At 44.6% G+C, this 18,760-nt stretch overlaps 1 protein-coding gene across 1 annotated transcript in view; it reads left to right on the top strand.

Annotated features, from left to right (window-relative positions):
• LOC115331685 (hydroxyacid oxidase 1) overlaps positions 1 to 16,704 on the top strand; it is a 71,253-nt gene extending 54,549 nt beyond the window's left edge. The window contains exons 6-8 of the mRNA XM_029993848.4: positions 2,742 to 2,900; positions 9,922 to 9,991; positions 16,465 to 16,704. Coding sequence (XP_029849708.4) covers positions 2,742 to 2,900; positions 9,922 to 9,991; positions 16,465 to 16,601 — 366 coding nt within the window. The 3' untranslated portion in view covers positions 16,602 to 16,704. The remainder of the gene's footprint in view (positions 1 to 2,741; positions 2,901 to 9,921; positions 9,992 to 16,464) is intronic.
• Positions 16,705 to 18,760: the final 2,056 nt, after the last annotated feature.

Genomic DNA, 18,760 nt, shown 5'->3' with positions numbered 1-18,760 from the left:
CTTGGAAATTGCCTTCTCAAAATTTGCACACGCATCCGATATTATTAAAACTTTGATGAAGTGCTTAGTGCTTTACTACCTTTACGACAGACTAGTTTTGAAAAGTGTGAACTCGCCCTACATTTTTTAATCAGCCGTGTTGTGTCGATCTCCATGTATTCTCCCATAGGGCGCGCCGCCTCCTGGAGCGCTGAGTACCACGTGACTCGCGCCGAGCCGCTCTGTCGGCCATGTTGTCGGCAAAACACGGGGTTCAAAGGATTGCGCTATACTCTGCTCCGTAGGAGCTATATAGTGCTCTAGGTAGGATGGCCGTCTCCGGATTGCGGGACTCACGCCAGCTCACGCGGCACGGAACTGCAGTAGCGAAACCACGCGGAACTGTGTCGACGTTTTCGACGTTATGGAAACCGCAGGAACTGCGTCCAAGGCAGGCAGGTTTTGCTGCCGGCTGCCTGGGTGCTTTCCATGCTGAGTTCGGTTCTGTTTTCCGATGCCGAGTGCAACCGGCTTTAAACGTGGTTGTGTATTTATGCGTGTCAGCAACATAGCTGCAACATCGTGATGGCAGTGTTGTGGGTTGTGAACAGAAGACTGGAATTATCGCCGATGTGACCGCGTGTTCGCGTATCAGTGGTGTAACAAGATGAGATCGTTAACTGTCGGACATTGATGCCTCTGGTCGGGCCGTGATCGGAGGGGGCGGGGTGTCGCAGGTTGACATTCCGCTTAACATTAAAAAGTTTAATACCACTTGAGGGATTACGTGCAATCGATCAACGTACGGATAGTCATGTTGGAAAGCTGGTCTGAACAGTATAAGCTCCTATCGTACAGTGGTTAATCTGACTGTCGGTTGTCTCGTCCCCGAGAGCGATTGCGCTCTGGGGCAAGGACAACAGTACGAAATCGTGACGGAAAGTACGTATATTTAGAGTGGGGAATTTTAGCATTAAAAAACAATAGTAGGTAAAATCGAAAAAAAAAAAAAAAGCTACCCTTTATTTTGCTGTTTAAATATACTACGGTTCCTGGAGAAACTGCCCTTCAAGTGGGGCGCTGGGATGAGCTCTAGAAATTTTCGGGCTCGCCACGGCGTAGCTCCATACACTTAACACCTGCCGCAAGTCGCGGCTTTGACTGCATTCAAGTTGATCGAAAAGCGATTTCTCTGCCCGCGAAGCATCACTTCCAGCTGAGTGAATATCCGCTCTAGAAAGATTAATTCAAGACGGCAACTACAGCTTTGCGCGAACAGCACAAATAGGAAAACAAACACTACAATAGAAATACAGGCTACGACGTGCCGTGCGGGGAAACAAACTCATGGCTTCGAACCGCATTGGAGCGGCTTGATTTATTGGCTTTCAAATAATTACGGCATAATCGAGCGTTTGCTTTTTAATAAGAGATTCATCCCCTGAGCCATTCAAAATACTTTCAGAGGTATGACATTGCTGGGAAAAAATCAGCATGCTGGGAATAATTTTTATTGCTTATTCAGTCACCGAAAACTTCTGTCCGTTCAAACCGACCAGTATAAAACCCGGGAACTCAGAGCACGGGTGTAGTGTTCGGGTTAGTGTTGTGTTCTGTTCTGTTGATATTCGTGTGTGCCGTGTATGTGCGCAATGTATTTTCACCTGATGCTTCTAATAATCGCAATGTGTGTATCGTGTGTATGTAGTAGAGGAGGATGCCCAAGCGGCAATAGTGGCCTGAAAAAATCGAATTATTTTTTTGTAGAACATGAATTGGGCGGTACCTAGCGCCACCTAGCCTAGCTACTTGCAATTACTCTGCTTGACCCCGCCATCTGGTAGCTAGCGATTTAACCTCCTTTCACGCTACGCGTTAAACGGCGGCGTTGAGTTTGTTATTTCGAGAGCGGCTTTTGCTTTCGCGAATTGAGTTTGCCCTTGTCCGTGATGTGCGGTTGACGAAGGAATTGTGACTCGAGGAATACCAAAGGTAAGACGCAAAGTGCGCGAAGTAACTGGGTATCGGTTGTCTCCGTTTAACATCGCAGTGCTGTCGACGAGAAGACTGAGCAACTGTTTTTGAAACGCAAGTTCCCGTACCTGTGAGGGGAATCTGGCTTCGGAAATAAACACAGTTCGCTGAAGCTCGTGTTACGCTTTGATATACTGCTCCTCTCGTCCCGTACAAGAGACGTAGTGTCCTCGTCAAGCCTTATTGGGCTCGATTTGCTCGATTCGGGGCCGCCATAATGAGATGCAGGCGACGGAGGAACTAGTTGCTCCCCAGCTTCAGGGACGAAAGTTTCTCCCTTTCTAAAGGAACACAGGTTACGAGACCGTTCCTCCCCTAAGGGAGGACTATCCATACCCTTTTTTCTAAGAGTGTAGTGGTTGGTAACCCAGGTCCCGGCAGAAAGCAGGAACGCGAGTGTCGCTGCCATCGTGTCGTTCGAACTTCTAGCCACTGCAGCTTCCGAGGACTGCCAAGCTCGAGAGCGACCGAACCTGCAGCACCTGTGATGTCAAACGACGGAAATCGAGGGGCTAGTTTTTAGAACACGACAAACGCTCCAGTCGGAAATGCGTTCCAGGCACCATCATATGTCATCCATCCACATCGCGGCGCATCTTGCAGCCCGCACAACGGAACGTCCTACTGATGCAGCGTTGCCAGATTGGAAATTGGTCGCGACATTCTACTCTAATCAATATTTCACCAGATTTCACAAGGTACAACATTTGGTTGTGGTCTGTTTGCAGATCGAAGTACTCCCCGAGGTTGTCAGGGCTGTCCGAGGTCGGGTCGAGGTTTACGTGGATGGTGGAGTCCGTCGCGGCACCGATGTGGTCAAGGCGCTGGCACTCGGAGCCAAGGCTGTATTCGTGGGACGCCCCGTCTTCTGGGGCCTGGCTTACAATGTGAGTTCCGTGGCACTGTAAGAAATCTGGGATCCGGCTGGGATCAATGCGAGAAACAGATCTAATTCGCCTCTCATGGAGGGGGCGGAGAAACGCGAGCGAAGAACGCGGTTCGTCTGCTACGAAACGCCATTTGCAGACGGAAATGAAAAAAAAAAAAAAAAGACATCGTACGTCGTCTCCTAACAGACGGAAAAAAAATTAAAAATCTTATCGTTTGCTACAAAACGAGCGCGCTGCGGCAAAGTGAGATCGTACGCAGGCTGCAATTGTAAAGGTCTTTTATTTCATGCATAGCGTTATTATAATGTACGCTAGAGGTTCAACTGGCGCTAGTGTCTATGCGACGTCCGTGACGCTCATTGAAGCAGACAGCAACCACTCTAATTTTGCGGTGCTCCTGTGCATTCCAATGGGAAAACGCGCGTGAATTTTGTCTCTTCGCCGGAAAATAACACGGAACACTTTGGTTATTTCCGTCGTACCGAATAGTGTGTACCTTGACTAACATTGTGAAAGTGCGATTGCTTTAGTTAGCGCATTTTCCTTCATTAGTGAACGATGTTTTACTTCGCTACATTTCAGTCCCAAACATGTGTTCCGCAGCAGGTGCGTAAAAACTAGCGACGATTCGATGCAAAATTCCAATCGAAAGGAATGTAGAGTGTGTTCAAGGTTCGCCAGAATTCCGGTGACGCTTATATATTGCTAACATGCCTGTCCTCTCACTATATGAAAATGACCCCGTCGTGCATGAGCGGATAAAAACATTCACAACGTAAACATTAAAGTACGTGGGCTGTGAAAGGCGTCCCTTCGTATTGCTTTCTCTGCCGGGCACCTTTAAGCATGCGTTCAGACACTTGTTCTCTAAGATTTCGAGCGTGCGGGTGATATTCTGAATGTAGAACAAGCACCTTTTACTTATTTAAAATCGTAATATATTACGTGACCTTCAATTAATTTTGATCGTAAATGCACTGGTAGTTACTGATCCAGTGTTACTGCGTACTTCTTGCCGTCTCTCTTAGCTTTCCAGATGTCCTTCCTTTGTTTGGCACGTATATCCCTCATGCTGAAAAGCGCCGACGTCGTGTTCGCGCTAACAGTGTCCGACAGTGCACATAAACACACGTACGAAGCCGTTTTAGCACCGTTTTTAACGCAACGAATTTGAAAGAAAAACGCCGTAACTGACCAATCCTTTCGTCGGCCAGATTGAAAAATGTTCCAATCTATCTAGTACGCACGAATTATTCCGGATATTTTCTTTTATGGTCGAGCGCAGGGAGAAAATGCACTCACTTTTTCCCATAGAAATGCATTACCGGAAGTCAATTTTCGACTGGTTGCTGTCTGTTTCAATTTGCGTTAGCACACTAACGCCACTTAAACCTCTAGTGTAGGTAGATCATATTAACTCTATGATTTCATGTTGCAAGCTATTACAACCCTCGTTTCGCTTTGAAAATCTCATGTTTTTTTGCTGTACACACAAGGTGACATCGAAAGGTGAATGAAAGAGTAAGGTAAGACAAGTACATCAGAGAACGCAAAGCAACTCTCGCTACCTGTATGTTTATGAGACTGCTTTCAGCGAAAAATTGCCCGATTTTGAATTCGCGAACGGGTCACAAATGTCTCATTGGTTGATTACGAGTAAGTTCTGACGTCACGTCCAATCAGCAGTCAAGAACGCCCTCGCCCTTGACCAAAATGGAGCCAATCGCTGCAATACTTGGACGTGATCGGTGAATTACGTGGCTTTATAACATGTTTAGACCAAAAAAAAACTGTTTGCGCCGTGGCACTGAGAGTAGTGAAGCGCAATTCTCAGCACCCCAGCTCCGGGCATTTTTTTTTTTTTAATGCAACAGCGTTCTTTATCCACCATCCCCCTTACGGATTTTTTTAACTTTCTGGCATCCTAATGCCCAGTAGGTATGCACAGAAGAACATTTCAGCTCACATTCTCACATCCCTTCACATTCGCTTCCTCTTCGAAGGATCTGACGACCTTCACGTCGTCCTCGACGTCGTCCTAGAGGCCTTCTTACACGTCGTCTTTGGCGTCGCCCTTGACATTTTCCTCGACGTAGCCCAAGACGTCGTCTTGACGTCGTATTTGACGTCGTTATCTAGGACCTCATCCTCGACGTCGTCCTTGAGGTCGTCACAGAGGTCGTCCTTAAGATCACCCTAGGGGTCGGTCTAAACGTCGTCCATAAGGTCGTCCTAGAAGTCCTCCTCGAGGTCGTCCATAGGCCGCGTCTTTGATGTTGTCCACTACGACGTCTGCCTCGACGTCATCTTAGACGTCGTCCCTGAGGTTGTCCTGGACGAATGCTATCGCAATTCATAGATAACCAACAGTAGTGGTTTCTGCAACATTCTCTTGGGTCGAAACATCTTAGCCGCCCTGTCGTTCGCCGGGCACGCTCCGTTGATTGTAGCTATTGGTTTCACCAGGTTCTTTGGGAAAGGGGGGGGGGGGGGGGGCAGACGCTCTGGATTTCTTAAAGGGAGGGCTCCGTCAACATTCTGAGATCAGGCTCGTTGGGAGCAGAAGATTTAAAGACGACGTGAGAATTTAGCAGTGTCGAACAGGCAGTCGACAGTGAAACGACAGCAAAATAAGATTCCATACCCTGAATGTTTGAAGAGATCATGAAAGAAGGTTAGGATGACGTGGTACGAATGAAGACATAAGAAGGAAAACCACCACTGACAGCTTGGAAGCACAGGTATTGACTTTCACTTAGGGTTCCGTGTATTCGAATGAATCCAAAAAATTAAAAATAACACTCACCGGAAAATGTTTTGTTAATTGGAATTTATTCAAAACAACAATAACTTTCAATGTCACAACGACAAAATGAAGAGAAAAAAATACTGTTTTACGAATAAACTTTATAATAGCGCAGGGTCAGTGATACCGAGTAAATGCAACTTCAGTTTACTTTGAATTACCGAACTACTGACAAAAAGGGTTTGCCTTTCAGCTCGTTAAAGCTGCTTAGAAAAACGGGTCCTGCTACCTGGACTTTGTTTATTTTGTTTTTGAATATTAAAAGAAATATTGCAAACACTGTAAATTAATATTTGCATTGCAGAGAATCGGGAATCTGACAAAAAGAACCCAAAATTTTCGGCAAAAAATAAAACAAACTTTCGAGACAAAAAAACTCCTAATATCAAGAGAAATAAACTCGGGAAAACGAAATACTATGCATAATGTTAACGCTTAATTCTCACCTCGTCATTCGTCTTCCGGCGTACTTATCAGCTGACGTGTTTTTTGTAATGGATATGTATCGGAACGATAATAGAGCACTCTAGCCGGACTTTCCACGCCCAATATTGCTTAAGTTGTCAGTCACTAGGGAAAAAGAAGAGCAAGAAATATAAATATTAATTCCAATGGTGAGCTCGACGTGAGTAATGGCAGAAACTTTTTTGTTACAGCAACACAGAAGAAAGAAAAAAAAACGGAACGATACAGTATTACCAAACCCTCGCTAAATATAGACCGACACGCAGGTTTGACGTCACGGAGCTGGGGCGGCACTGCGATCGCGCCGGAGCCGTATGGTGTGTCCAGAAGGGCGCACGTTTTGCAGGGGCGTCATAGCATTTCAGCATGCCATAAGGCTGTGTAGCCGTTAACTGCACCGAAAAATACACCAAAAGTAGCGGAGTGAGTTTCCACAAGTTCACGGCGGACTCTGAAAGGCGCAGAAGGTGGATCATACCCTTGGATCGAAAAGTATGGTCGCCTCGCGCGAACAAATTTGTGAGGCAATCAATTTCATGAAGCCAAGTATTGCTTCCGTTTCAATGTTTGTCCCGAGGCTTGCTTATGTGAAGGGAAACCGCCGTCTGATCGAAACCACCCAGATTTTGTTCGCACGGTGTTCGCGTACAAACCATCAGCCAAGCGCTCGTCGGTGGCTCGCTACGCCCGTGCTGCTAAGCGGAAGGAGGTCGGCGGCAGAACGGACAAAGCGTTACCGTTTGTCGTGCCTTGTGGTCCTGGGGGTAAGAAAAATATTATACGTTCTCTTGAAGGCCGCTGAGTGTACATATTCAATTATTAAATACACTTTCGCAGACCCACAGTCTGCTTATCCCGCCGGCAGCGCGGGAACTCACTCGAACCGTAGACCTCGAGAGACCTGTACGCCTGTATCGTGTCGGCCGTGAACTGGCTTGGCGATAAAACTAAATAGACGACGACGTGAGCCATCGACGTCGGTGGCAGCAACTTCACGTCTGAATTCCAGCAGGCCTTGTTTACGGCGTACGCACTGTCGAAGGCGACGCCGTCCACGCACAGTTTGTCTCGATACCGCTGCCGTTCAGGCTCAGGTAGCGAGCTTAAATAGTCGGGCATAACATTTGACATACATTGGCGGGAAATGCAACTCACAAATAAAGTTACAAACATCTCTACAATGTCAACAACGGGCGCAGGCCACACAACACAATGGCGAAAACACGGGGAACCTGGCCGTTTTTGCTCAGATAGCTTGTGCACATGCGCGACCTTCCGGCCGTGTTGTAAACAAACCCGCGCCGCGTGTCGGACTATAGGCGTTTGCAAGTAAGGCCTCTGGGCGCTGCCATCTTGGTGCTGGTGTGAATAGTCAAGCATTGCTGAGGCCATGGGTACGCCTCAGCAATGCTTGACTGTCAGACGATCTACCCACACCAGAAGCAAGATGGCAGCACCCAGAGGCCGTACCTGTAAACGCCTGAAGTTAAGCCCTCAACAAGGGTAAGAGATATTCTTTAGCGGACACTCGATCGTTTGACTACTACACCATAACGTGGAGAAACATTAATCACTTCTTAGATACAAGCTGCACACTGTCACAAGTATTTACTCGTCCACGTCACGATTCTACATCCTCATAGGCGAACAAGTGGCCATTTTGTACGTATTGGTAATAAACGTATTTACTGACGTTTTAGAAGCCTCATATAGTGTTAACAGTTTTGATCGTTTTCCGGTATGGTAAAGAGTGTCCTGCACGTGATACGTGTCCTGCACGTGATGCCCCCGCACAATGTTGGTTGCCTTTTCAGTTCGTTCTTGTCTAAACAAAAATACAGTGGTTCAAAGTGTACGCTGCAAGATAGCACGTGCTCAACAGCAAGACCACCGCCATGAGAGCTGATGTGACGTCAGTGCGAGTCAAGCATAATTTTTTCGAAAATTAGGAACGATTGTCCATCAGCTCAATAAACGACGTTTTGTTAGGTGCCTCTCACCGGACAAGTGTCAGCAGTCTAAGCAAATCTGACAGTCATGTTCAACGGCATCACCGCATTCCCATGTTGGGAACTGAATTCGCCGAATTTCGTAAAAGCTGTCACTAAAGGCCACTTCAAAAATAAGTCCCTACAGGATAGCATCGTACCGTAGTCTGAAAGTAGCGGGCATACTGCTGGCACATTGTACGAAAGACAGTATGCAGACACTAGAGAGTTTTAAGGAACTGTTCTTGCCTCATCCGATACGCTGCGATGGGCCCTCCGGTACGAACTGCGCATGTGTGAGTCTTCTGCGGTACCACATGCGCCGTTCGTACCGGAGGGACCATCGTACCGTATCGCATGTGCAAAAACGGTTCCCTGAAACTTACTATTGTCTGAAGCGTGTTCCTTCTTTGCGTGATGGCCCTGTCATATTGATTATAAGAAGTTTCTGCACACATGTAATCATACGTATGTATGAAGCAAATAGGCTTCAAACATCCTTGAGGCGTGTCCGCAGAATACACCTTGTGGTAAACCCACGGCTTTGCTTCCACGTGCCCGGTGCCGAAGCCCGCATTCCCCGCCGTTGTGAACACTCGTCGACTCCTCCAACGTCTCCAGTGCCAAAGCCGACATTCCCTGCCGGTGTGGGACCCTTCGAACTCCGCAGCGTTAACAGCGCCGAGGACGGCATGCCCCGCTTGCCTACCGGTGAACACCCGTTGAGGTTCGCGTTATGGTACCGAGCCGGGATTTCTCGCCAGAAAAGCGCCGCGACGCTCGCCCATGACCTTATAGGAGCATGATGTTCTCGGTGGGAGTGGGAGGGAACTAGACAAAAAAGGGGGTCGGGCTGACTATATAAGGAGATAGCAGGCGAGGGTCTAGAGAGAGTCTTCACTGGGAGTCTTTATTTGAGTGTCTGAATTCGAGAGTCTTCATTTGACGGTCTTCACTTAGGGTCTGGAGTTGGGAGTTTTTGAGGGACAGTCTCCATGGGCGCTTTATCGGGAGGCTTCATCGGAGATCTCGAGTAGAGATATTCTCGACTCATAAATAGCCTTTAGTAGAGGGTCTTGATTCATGGAGGGATCGAGCCGTTCAGCTGCAGCCGCCGCCAAAGGAGAACGGGACTTGGGGCGACGAAATGTGAGACGATAATCTGTTTGACTGGACTATAGCTGGCTTGCATATACTTTGGGAACGGCTGTAGCGTGGCTTGATCGAATCGGACGTATAGATAAGGTCAAACCATCCTACAACCTCTGTCATCATCTCTGCAGTGAACGCCGTGTCTTTCGTATACGATGTATGAGCCGGCTTAAATAACGAAATAACGATTCGCGTGACTCGTCTCCCAGCTGCAGAGGAGACTGACTGTCTAAGATGGCTTCCCTTGGCATAAATGGAAATCATTGGCGCAGTGAACTATGCATGTCCATTGTCGATGTAAATATTTTCAATACACTTTATTTGCCGCATCCTCACCGCGTTTTCCGGCAAAAAAGAACACTAGAGTTTCCGGGAGGTTACAAAATGCAGAATGGAAAGCAGCTCGAGCCCTCGCCACTGCCAACACCCATTCAGACATTATCTCTACTCTACTCTGACTACACATTTTTTTTTTGCAAAGTGTAGCATATTTGTTTAGGAACATCTTCGTCCGTCTGTAGTCATCCCCCGACACATGCAGGGTCCTGTCTCTAACACACACCGACAGATACTTGAATAGTGAGCGTGACTTCTTTCACGTTTTCAGGGTGAAGCCGGCGTGAGGCAAACTCTCTCGATACTTCGAGAAGAGGTGGACCGTGCGCTAGCACTGATGGGTAAGTCATGTTTTCGGCCCCTAAGAGACACCTTTCGAAACCTTATCAAGCAACATTGGTGTCTCCATCCCTTGAATACGAAGCGTTTGATTGAACCACAACGGTGATACAGGCCTCGTGACCACTGCATGCTCAGAGTGCGTGCCAAAAGAATGGCGGACCACGGCTGGGCTATAGATACACGCTCGCTGGCGTGGACCTGGGGCCTGCTATGCCAGCTATTCTTCGCGCCGTGCTGGAAATACGACATTCGGGTGAACGTTAATGCTGAGCATGAATTCTTAGAATCACTAGAAAAAGCATAATTACTGCGTTGGTAAAATACCCGCATGCTAAAATTCGGCGAGGTAATACAACGGCACAAAAATCGCAGAATTTAACAATTCAATTCTTTATTCATTTAATTACCACCGAGGCAATGCTTCACTGGGGGATTAGAGGACCTTATGTGAACACTAAAAGGACGTCTGAGAAGATTAGGTCAATGACGCATGAATAGAGAGTTTTAGAATAGCTAAATTGTTCGTTAAATTTAGCGGGAAATTTATCGAACATTTTCCTGCTACATTTGGCGGGAAAACTGAATTGGTGTTGAGGTCGCGTGATGTCTATTTCCCCGCTAAATATAGAGGGGAAATTTCCCCGCTAAATTTAACGGAAAAGTTCTCCCGCTAAATTTCACGTGACGTCAAATTCATTCAAGTGACGTCACCAAACGTCACGAGGGTAAAATTTACCAGTAAACCTTGCGGAAAATTTTTCCGCTAAATTTAGCGGGAAATTTTTCCCGTAAATTTAGCGGAAAATTTTTCCCGAAATGAGTGGCGTCACGTGTGACGTCACGAGGGTAAAATGTTCACGCTAAATCTGGCGGCAAAATTTTCGCGCTAATTTAGCGGAAACATTTTTCAGGGTTGAGTGGCGTCATCTGTAACGTAATTATGGGAAACGTCCCATAATGCAACGCGCGGTGACGGCGACGCCGCTCAACCTTGTAACGGGCGCCTAAGAGCTGTGCTTTAAAAGTCAGAAAGAAAAACATTGCAGATAAGAGGCAAGAGAAATCAACTTTAGCAATCTGCAGGCCACAAAAACAGGACACAAGAAACAGGGGCTGGATAACTCGCGGGGAAGCGATTTATTGTTTTAGGCGAGAACGGGAGTGTTAAGAACACAGACATATCGGGCTAAACTTCAAGACATGTGCCCATTATCTGGCGTATACCATAGTAACAGCGATACACTAGAACATGCGGTTTTGAAGTGCACGGGGTTTCGTCCTGCCTCTCTGAAAGGTAACGGGAAATGACGGGAGCACTGGGTTTTGCTGGTGAAGATGAGAAAGAAAGAAGAACAAAATATTGCAATTTCAAAAATAAGGCTTGAGCGTTATTGGATCTTAAGAAGCGTGAATCGTGGTAGTACAAAAAATAGGTGGGGTCGGTGAATTACAGAGGTACCAAAGAGGATTCTGAAATTGTCTGTTCTTGGTCATAACTGATTCTACGAGCACTAAGCATCCTAAAAATAAAAAAAAAATAAAATGCACTCGCACAGCGACGATTGTCTATGCAAAACGTGATGAAAGGTCTGGAAAAGCCCCTTTCTGGGCGAATTTTTCGGCTGATTAAAGGAGTGTATGTCCTGACCTTTCATCACGCTTTAATAAGAAAATCGGCGTTGCATAATTGTAATTTTTTTATGCTTAGGGTCCTTAGAATCATTTATGACCAAGAACATACGATTGGGGAATTGTCTTTAGTGCCCCTTTAACAAGAAACTGAATATATATTAAAAAAAAAAAAAAGAATTTAAAGCGGAGGGGTGCATACATGTTTCTAGGCTCGATGACGCAAGCTACCACACAATACAAAAGGTATATCCAATATTATCCATCCATTCATCCATCCTGTAATAGAATATATTCGCTTGCTCGAAATGTCGTCTTCACAATGCCTCGCAAAAAGAAAAAAAGAAGAGGACTGAAGTAGACATTGCTGTACAGATTGGCAGCGGCTCACTGGGGCTCAGTGTGTTCATCGTGCCAATAAAACTTTTTTTTTTTGTTAAGACCGGTTTACAATTACATTTTGGTGCTCAAATAAAGCAGTCAGCGTTGCATCAGCGCTACTGTCAGCGCTGACTCGGCGCTTAGTTAGTGCTGCATTGTGTGTGTAAGCGAGAGGCGGCCAGGCGGGGCAATATACATAAAGTTTCCGAGACTTTCCGGCCCGGGTAAATAAACCATATATGCATCGCAGAAAGCTCAAACTCCGTGAGAATGTGACTTCTAGCAGTTGGGATAGAAAAACGTAAAAGTTTGAGAACGTGACGTTATCTGGATTAAAAGATAACTGCGAAAAACGAAATTTATCCATCACCCGACGTCCTCCTAAGCCTAATATCGCCAAAACAAGAAGTGATTTTGTGGACGTCTGTACCATATATTTTAGTGGGAAAAACAAAAAAAAACTTGTCAGCAAAAAAAGAAAACAATCCCCGCTTTCTTGCTGACGAGTGTTTTTCACTTATATAAATCCCAGAAGTGTCCACAATCTCAGTTCTTGTTTGTAAGATAATAAGCTTAAATGGGCGATGGCTCATAGAGACATTCTGCCTTTCTGAATAATATGTTGGCCCAGGTAACGTCATGTCCTCGAAACTTTCGCATTCCATCCTAACCGCTAGCTTCACATTTCCACGCGGTTTGAGTTTTCTGCTTTGCTTAACTTATTTAGCAGGGTCGAAAAACACTGCTTTCTTATCTCTGGAACTTCCTGTCCATTAGAGCTATGATATAGCGCTTACAAAGCACAAAGTCAGAGAGAGCTTCTATAGCGCCGAGTTAGAGCTGCAGCAGCTGCCTGGCGCACGCAGCTGCCTGGCGGTATTTTTTAGCAGTTCTGAATGTTTGGAAAATATTAGGGATGTCGCGAACCACCCCAAGTTCGATTTCGAAAGGTTTCGATATTTGCGAAGCGAACTGAGGTTCGATTTCGAAACATTTTGATATTTTCGTACCGACCAAGGTTCGAATTCGAAAAATTCGCAACTTTCGATCACAGTGGAGTGTGGAATTCGAAAAGTTCGAAGCTTTCACGGTTTCAAAAATTTCGGATTCGAATATTTCGAATATTTTTACTTCAGGTTCGATAAATTCGAAGATTTCGAAATTCTTTGGAAATAAAATTCAAAAACTTCGAACGCTTCGAATTTTTATAGACATGAAGTTCGAACAATTCGAACATTTCGAATTTCTTTCTGCATAAAGTTCGAAAAGTTCGAAGGTTTCGATTCTCTTTTAACGCTAAAATCGAAAAAAAAAAAAAAAAAAAACTTCGAGGATTTTGAATTTTTTTCTAGTCGAAGTTTTCAAAGTTCGAAGTCCGGTTTTCAAGTTCCTCCACAGTTTGTTTCAAATGACGTTTTCACGACTCACTTTTTACAAAATCAAGTTTAGAAAAGTTAGGGTGTGATCTAGATTCTGCGAAGTTGGTCACGCAGTTAAATGAGGCGACGAGTGTCCCGGATGTGCTGGAATATTTGCCAGTGCAGAGTGACGTGTGACCATGGTTCAGTAATCGTGACCGCCAGCCCAGGGTGGAGAAGGGGGGGGGGGGGGGGGGGGAGTCTTTAACCTGCATCACGCAGTAGTGATCACACGAACACACTGTTTTACGAGACTCATCCAGTTTGAAACGTCCAGGGGCGGGCAGGAGGTTGAGGCTCAGAAAAACCTTGAAGCGACCTGGCAAACTACCTCGCCACCCCTTGCACGCTGGTAGCAATCTGATCGAACGCCGCCCGGGGTGACGCTGGCATATAGTAAGTTAAGTTTTAATTGTCCTGGAGGTTTATTCTCTGGGACGGAGGAATCGTCTCGCAAAAAGCCGACACAACTCGAGGTTGAGGAGCGTTCTACCATACAAGTGGCGACGGAAGAGGAAAAACGGGGGGTAAGAGGGTAGCGGGGGGGGGGGGGGGGGGGGGGGGGGGGGGCTTCAGTTCCTTTCCCCTCCCCTTTCCAGATATTTCGGACTGTTAAAGAAAACAATACGGGGAAAGAGGGCGTGGTCGAGCTTATTTTAATCTGAAATTATTTATGCATATGTACAGCTACTGTCGCTCTTCACTGCATAAAAGATTGCGTAGATGGTCATTGTTAGAAACTCGTTGTCAGAAGGCACTACTCGTCACATGCTTAGTGGTTCGGAAGTTCAAAGCTGTCTCTTCGACCTAAATACCTGTGCCAATAGTAAAAAAAAAAAAAAAAAAAGAAAGAAAAAGAATAAATGCGGGGATAAAAAGTTGGAGAAAAAAAAAACTATCAAGAATTCGCCGGAAGTGTTGTATTCTTGCGTATTCAGAGGTTCAGAACTTCGAAACAAGTTTCTTTTACCAAAATGTGTACAGGCTAAAAGTAGAAACACGTCCCAGGATCGTGAAGCGAAAAAAAAAAAAAAGTTTTCTTTCAATGACGTGCTGAACTTGAACACTATTAGAAATCTTCTCCCATGAGTTAATTTATTCCTTAACGTGAAAAAACAATAAATACATTATTTTGTATTCTGCAGATGGCAATGATAAGTTCTGTCTGTGATGTTAATTTAAATGCGATACCTCAAACAACTTAGACAAAAATAAATATCAAGTTTAAGGCATAATTGCATGTAGATACATGTTTGGACATTCCTTCGAAACTCACGTTGAATAACAATAATCACATCTTAAGACGGCACCTACCTAGGCTATACATAGATCATTCTTTAAAAAAAAATATAACATCTCTACCACAAATAGCTTCGGCTACAGCGCGCTTCAAATCTGGCACAAACGATAATCATCAAAAACCCGTCGTCCTTCCTCGCCCCTTCGGAAATTTATTTCGTTAAAACTAAGCATGCCAGAACATTGAACCAAACGCCATCGTCTTTCGTAAGGAACGAAGCACCGCGTGTAAAAGTTCGAGAAAAAAAAAAAGCTACGAATGTACCTCACTACTTGAATTCAAATGAAACCGTCCGCTGGTCTTTCGAAGTTCGACGAACGTCGAACTTTTACCCGAAAGGTTCGAAGTTCGTCGAAATTCTGACTTTTCAGAATTCGAAAGTTCGAAACTTTTCGGATTTTCTTGATAAATAAGTTCGAAAGTTCGAAATTCATTGAATTTTTTGGTCAGTCAAGTTCGGAAGTTCGACAAGCATCGAACTTTGCAGCGCAATAAATTCGAAAGTTCGAAAAAGATCGAATTTTTTAGCATAATAAGTTCGACGGTTCGAAAAGCGGCGAACTTCTTAGCTCAAGAAGTTCGAAAATTCGACTTTTGTCGAATTTTACGATGTAGACAATTCGAAAAATCGAAATCTTTCGAACCTTTCGAACCGCTTGATTCGATCATCGAAACTTCGATTCGAAAAAAGTTCGCGGCATCCCTAGAAAATATATCATACTGTAATTTTCCCTCAATATTAAAGACACACAAAATAAATCATTGAACTTCCAAAAAAGTATTTTAAGTGCACAGAGAGGACACATAAACCCCTAAATAAACTTTTCCCGGAAAACAAAATCATGCGAGATTTACGTCGAGAGATATCTTTCGAGAATTAGAAGCAATTATGAAAGATAATTTCACTTCCAGACGTCAATCCCGAAATGGAAGTATTGGGATAGGTTCTAGGAGATACTAAGCTCAAAAAATTTATTCTGAATAACTAAATAAAACGTGAACGACAAAAAAAAATCCAAGAAAAAAAATATTTGTATTGTGAAACTTATTTTTAAGTTAAGAGTGATTCTGAAACCTCCTAATTCGAGACTTCGACCTTGAAATAGAAACATTTTTGGGAATCGCTGAAATTAGTCTTGCGACGCAAGTGTTGCGCTAAAATCATTCATTTTCGGAGACATTTCACGTTGTGACGAAATTGTCCAATCCATGGGCACTTAAGAAATAAGTATCTGTGTACTTCACTCCACTTTTAATGAATACCGAAATGATAGATCATGATATATAAAGGCAAAAACTACTTGCTGCAAATATTTTTCCAAGCTCTATGTTTATAGATGAAGGGAAAGTAAAGAATTGATTGATTGACTGATTGATTGATTAATTAATTTAACATTCGTGTATTGATTGATCTAAGAACTTATTAAATCGTGTATTGATTGATTGATTGATCGATCTATTGATTGATTCATTCATTCATTCATTTATTCATTCATTGCATTTCGTGACATACTTCACCAAAGTAAACTAAGGCTAATACTCGTGCCACACGTGCAACTCGAATGCCATATACAACGAATGACATTTGAACGATCGGCCAATGAGCGCGCGACGCTCCAGGCGTGGCGCATTCCAGGCGCTACAGATCGCGAGCCGACTCGTCGATCACACGAATGTCATTCGTTGTAAATGGCATTCGAGTTGCCCGTGTGGCACGGCTATTACATTCTAGCTTAACATGCAGGCTGTTCATCTATCGACCAGCTGGTCCCAGAGATGGTCGTGCATCAAGATCACTTTTCGCGGCCAACAATTGCTACGTGTCCCTGCTCCAAGAAAAAAGCGATGAATGATCCTATCGTCCAGCAGGCAGCTTTTTGATGCACTTCGTCGATAAAGAAGTTACAGACTTTCAAGGAATTCGTCCGAACTGGCTTTAGAAAGAATATGTGCTGGATATCCTGAGCATATCGGAATAACATTTATTTGGTTTAGGCAAATTTTAGTCAGGAACTTGTTTTTCTTCTTGTTTTGCTTTTTTGATGTCGCCGTGGGCCAAATTGTAAGGCTGCAGGGCCATGCCAAGTGAAATCTTTTTACTTTTTGGCCCTGCAGCCTACATCAACCACTGATGAGAAATAAAGTATTGATTGATTGATTGATTGATCGATTGATTAATAAACAAACAATTCTGCCAATCATTTCCTCAGAAGTGTGGTGTCAGTGGCATCTTGAAGCCAAGTAAGCGATCTCTGTCCTGTCTTACGTATTAAAAGCAAAAAAAAAAAAAAAAAAAAACACTAAAATAATTTATTGTTACTTTTATTTTTTACAAAAAATTGTATTTACGCTGTCAGGCGCAATTTCGGTGGGGGCAGCCCCCATCTAGGCCGCGCCCGGTGATTACAAAACTAAGTACCGTTTCTCGCCTCTCATGTGTGGAAAAGATGACTGACGTGTGAAATGTTCGTTGTAAAATTGTTTTTCCGTGCCGCAATAGTATTAATATCAACAATATATGTTTGATGGTTGACAAAAAAAAATAATCCAAGTAAAGGTCATTAATGCTTTCAAAAATATTCATAAACTGACTTTCCGCTTCTGGTTCAAACGAAAAGAAACATGGCTGCCGGCATTTGCGGCGTGCTCAACGAGCCTAGCTCGTTGAGTTCGTTTATTTTTACGTGTGCGAGTCGTTCTGCGCACACCGAGGTGTCTAGAGGAACATCTCTTCAATTGACTCAGTTTGCAGCAAACTGCCGCAAGCACGAGCCCTCAGAAGCGCTGTGCCGTTGCTTGAGTTCGTAGCGGGACTTGCCTGAGCATAGCGTCTCACGTGAACTATGTTGCATGATCTAGCTTGATTTGTTCCTTTGCGCGTGTGGGTAATAAATAAAAATGTTGATTCCCGTAAAAGCGGCCCCGCTGAGCTGTGAATCGTACAACCGTTATGAATGCAACCATGGTTTAATACCGATAAGATGTCCACACAGGTAAGGTGGGACAACAGCGCCTCGTGCGCATACACGGTTGACTCTCTCCTCCCCCTCACCCCCCCCCCCCTTTTTTTTCTTCTCAACTACAACGCATACAACAACAACAGGTAAGACAATCGGACGTTCGGCTCACATCAAATTTGTCTATGCTCCCGTAATATCGCTTCGAAAGTATTGCAGTGCACCTGGCCTAGCAAAGCGACTATTCTTACGTTGCGTTTTAGTCGTGCGTCGTGACGCTCTCCCACCTTGCTCGCGGATAACATGTGAAACAAAAAATACCAAGGATAGTAAAGGTGAAAGGACTGCATATTCATATTGTTGATTTTTTTTAGTCCTCGATCGCTTATTACTAGAGGCCGGATGTTTAGGCCCTAAAAGAGCCACCTTTAGGCGCCTATAAAAGGCACTAAAAACTTCGTAATGGGCATTTATAGGCACAATCAGTTTTTATTCAAAAGGTGCTTTTGAAAGCATTTAAGGCCTCTGCCCCCCCCCCCCCCCCCCCCAATTCAAGGAAATACAGAATAAAGTGGTACAATAGGAATTGCAATTCAATTTGTTCAACATTTGAAAAAAAATTTGACCTAAGCCCACACCGGTACTAAGCTGTCACATGCCGTACATAGTCGAAATAGAAACAATGGGAAAAATTATGAAAACAATAGCAAACAAGCACCATAGATTCTTGGGTTCAAACTTCTGTCGCTTAGAACCAGTTTGTACTTTGAAAAAGAGCGTTACACGTCAACTGATTTCAGTGGCGCGTACTTGTAGTTAGATATACTCGATGCTTCCACACTCTTCAATACCCTGGAGTGCTCCCCGGTGAGAACCTTCGAGACTTCTTTGAGTACAGACACCCACTATTTTTGCTCAAGACATACTGAAGCTTTGAACGAACTTGTACGGCAGCTGGGCCTGCGGGGACGGCGTCGACTCGTTCTTGAACGTTCGAAATGAGCCCGATGTTCCGAGCCAGAGTTTCGCCAGCACTTTCGAGGCTCTTGTTGGTGCCCGCCAGAAACGTCAAATTGGAGCACA

The sequence above is a fragment of the Ixodes scapularis genome, unplaced genomic scaffold, assembly GCF_016920785.2.
Source record: "Ixodes scapularis isolate PalLabHiFi unplaced genomic scaffold, ASM1692078v2 PGA_scaffold6__148_contigs__length_123643588, whole genome shotgun sequence".
NCBI classification, from domain to species: domain Eukaryota; kingdom Metazoa; phylum Arthropoda; class Arachnida; order Ixodida; family Ixodidae; genus Ixodes; species Ixodes scapularis.
This window is presented reverse-complemented; position numbering and strand designations above follow the sequence as displayed.